Consider the following 1777-nt stretch of genomic DNA (forward strand, 5'->3'; position numbering starts at 1 on the left):
CCTGGCTCTGCTACGACGCGCTGGTGCACTTAGTGCTGGTGAGTGTCTCGCTCCGGGCTGCTGCTTCCCTCTGGACCAACCTTCCCCATTCCAGGAAGTTTCCGCTGGAGATGATGGCTTTTCTTCCCCGTGGTTGGAAGTCTGGCAGGATCCGGGTGGGACCTGGACACTGGCGCGCTGGCCTCTGGCCAGATGCTGCATGGCCCCGAGTTCTGATACCCGAGTCTGTGGACAGAGCCTGCCGCCCTTCTAGTGCTCCCGGTTCCTGTACCAAACTTAAAGCAAAACAAAAGCCCTGAAAATTGCTAGAAGAGTTTCTGTTTGATTAAAAGCTGCTCAAAAGCAACAGCCTTGGCTTCCTTGGCTTTATAACCAACGTATAAATGTTGAACTGAAAAAGACTTAGTTTAGGTCCTTTTTGAATGGCAGAACCTACACCAAAGCAAACAATAGTATTACACCAAGGCTGTAATAGTAATCACATTTATTGGGCACCCACTGTGTGCCTGGAACAGTTCTGTGTTTAAAATTTTTTTCTTACAACATCCCATAAACTACTTATTCTCCCCATTTTACAGAGGTGAAACCAGATCCTGAAAAGTAGCTGGCATAATTCTGAGTTGGTTTCTTCTGACTCCAAAGTTTGCACTTTTTATATCGTTGTGTCCTTAAAAATTCACCCCACTTTATAAAATAGCCAATAAGTGTGCATTTAAGAGGATTCTGTTGAAATACCCCCACCCACATCCCTTTTTTAAACTTTGTGTGTGTGTGTGTGTGTGTGTGGTGCTGGGGATTGAAGCCAGGGCCTTGTGCCTGCGAAGCAAGCACTCTACCAACTGAGTTATATCCCCAACCCTGTTTTGTTTTCTTTTTTAAAACTATGCCAAAATATCTTATTGTTTGTAACTTTGAACTAGCTTAAATCTAGACAAATCTTTAGATAACATGAAGTCAAAGTCCATAGCATTGAGAAAGAAAAAGGAAGCAAATTTTTTGGTAATCATTTAGGTGTGGGTGTTTACCAGTTAAATATGTGTCTATACCAGATTTTGCTGGAATTACAAAATATCTTCTTTCCTAATAATCAGTATGGGAGATAAGAGACCATGAATATTTCCCACAGCTCATTTGTTTATAGAATTGATTTTTAAGCTGTCCCTTGAACTCAAAATCTGCCAAAGAACAGGGGTAGTAAAACTGGTTGCTGAGCCCGCTAAAACAAACAAACAAACAAAAAAAAAAACAGATTATGCCCTGCACAGTGGAGCACACTTGTAGTCCCAGGGATTCAGGAGACTAAGCAGAAGGATCCCACGTTCAAAGCCAGCCTCAGAAACTTAACAAGGCCTTCAACAGTTTAACAAAATCCTGTCTTGTTTTTCCATCAGACACAGATTTATTTAGGAAAAAAGATACACATTCAAGGGAGAATATAACCCATCTCCAGAGGGAGAGACCTCCCCCCCCCTCAAACAAGACCCTGTCTTAAAAAATAAAAAGGACTGGAAATGGAACTCAGTGGTAAAGTGCCCCTGGGTTCAACCCCCAGTACCCTCCAAAATTTTTAAAATTTATTTATTTTAATTAGGTATATATGATAGCAGAGTGGGTTTTAATTCATTGTACACAATTGCAGCACAACTTTACATTTCTATGGTTGTACACAATGTAGCATCGCACCATATGCACAGTCATACATGTACCTAGGGTAATGATGTCCATCTCATTCCACCATCTTTCCTGACCCCCTGGGCCCTCCCCCCCCTTCCCTCCC

General features: G+C 42.3%; 1 protein-coding gene across 1 annotated transcript in view; it reads left to right on the plus strand.

Annotated features, from left to right (window-relative positions):
- Positions 1–5: 5 nt before the first annotated feature.
- Ebpl (EBP like) overlaps positions 6–1777 on the plus strand; it is a gene marked incomplete at its 5' end in the record, with an annotated part of 59838 nt that continues 58066 nt past the window's right edge. The window contains one exon of the mRNA XM_015483977.1: positions 6–38. Coding sequence (XP_015339463.1) covers positions 6–38 — 33 coding nt within the window. The remainder of the gene's footprint in view (positions 39–1777) is intronic.

Source organism: Marmota marmota, unplaced genomic scaffold (genome assembly GCF_001458135.2).
Source record: "Marmota marmota marmota unplaced genomic scaffold, marMar, whole genome shotgun sequence".
Taxonomy (NCBI): domain Eukaryota; kingdom Metazoa; phylum Chordata; class Mammalia; order Rodentia; family Sciuridae; genus Marmota; species Marmota marmota.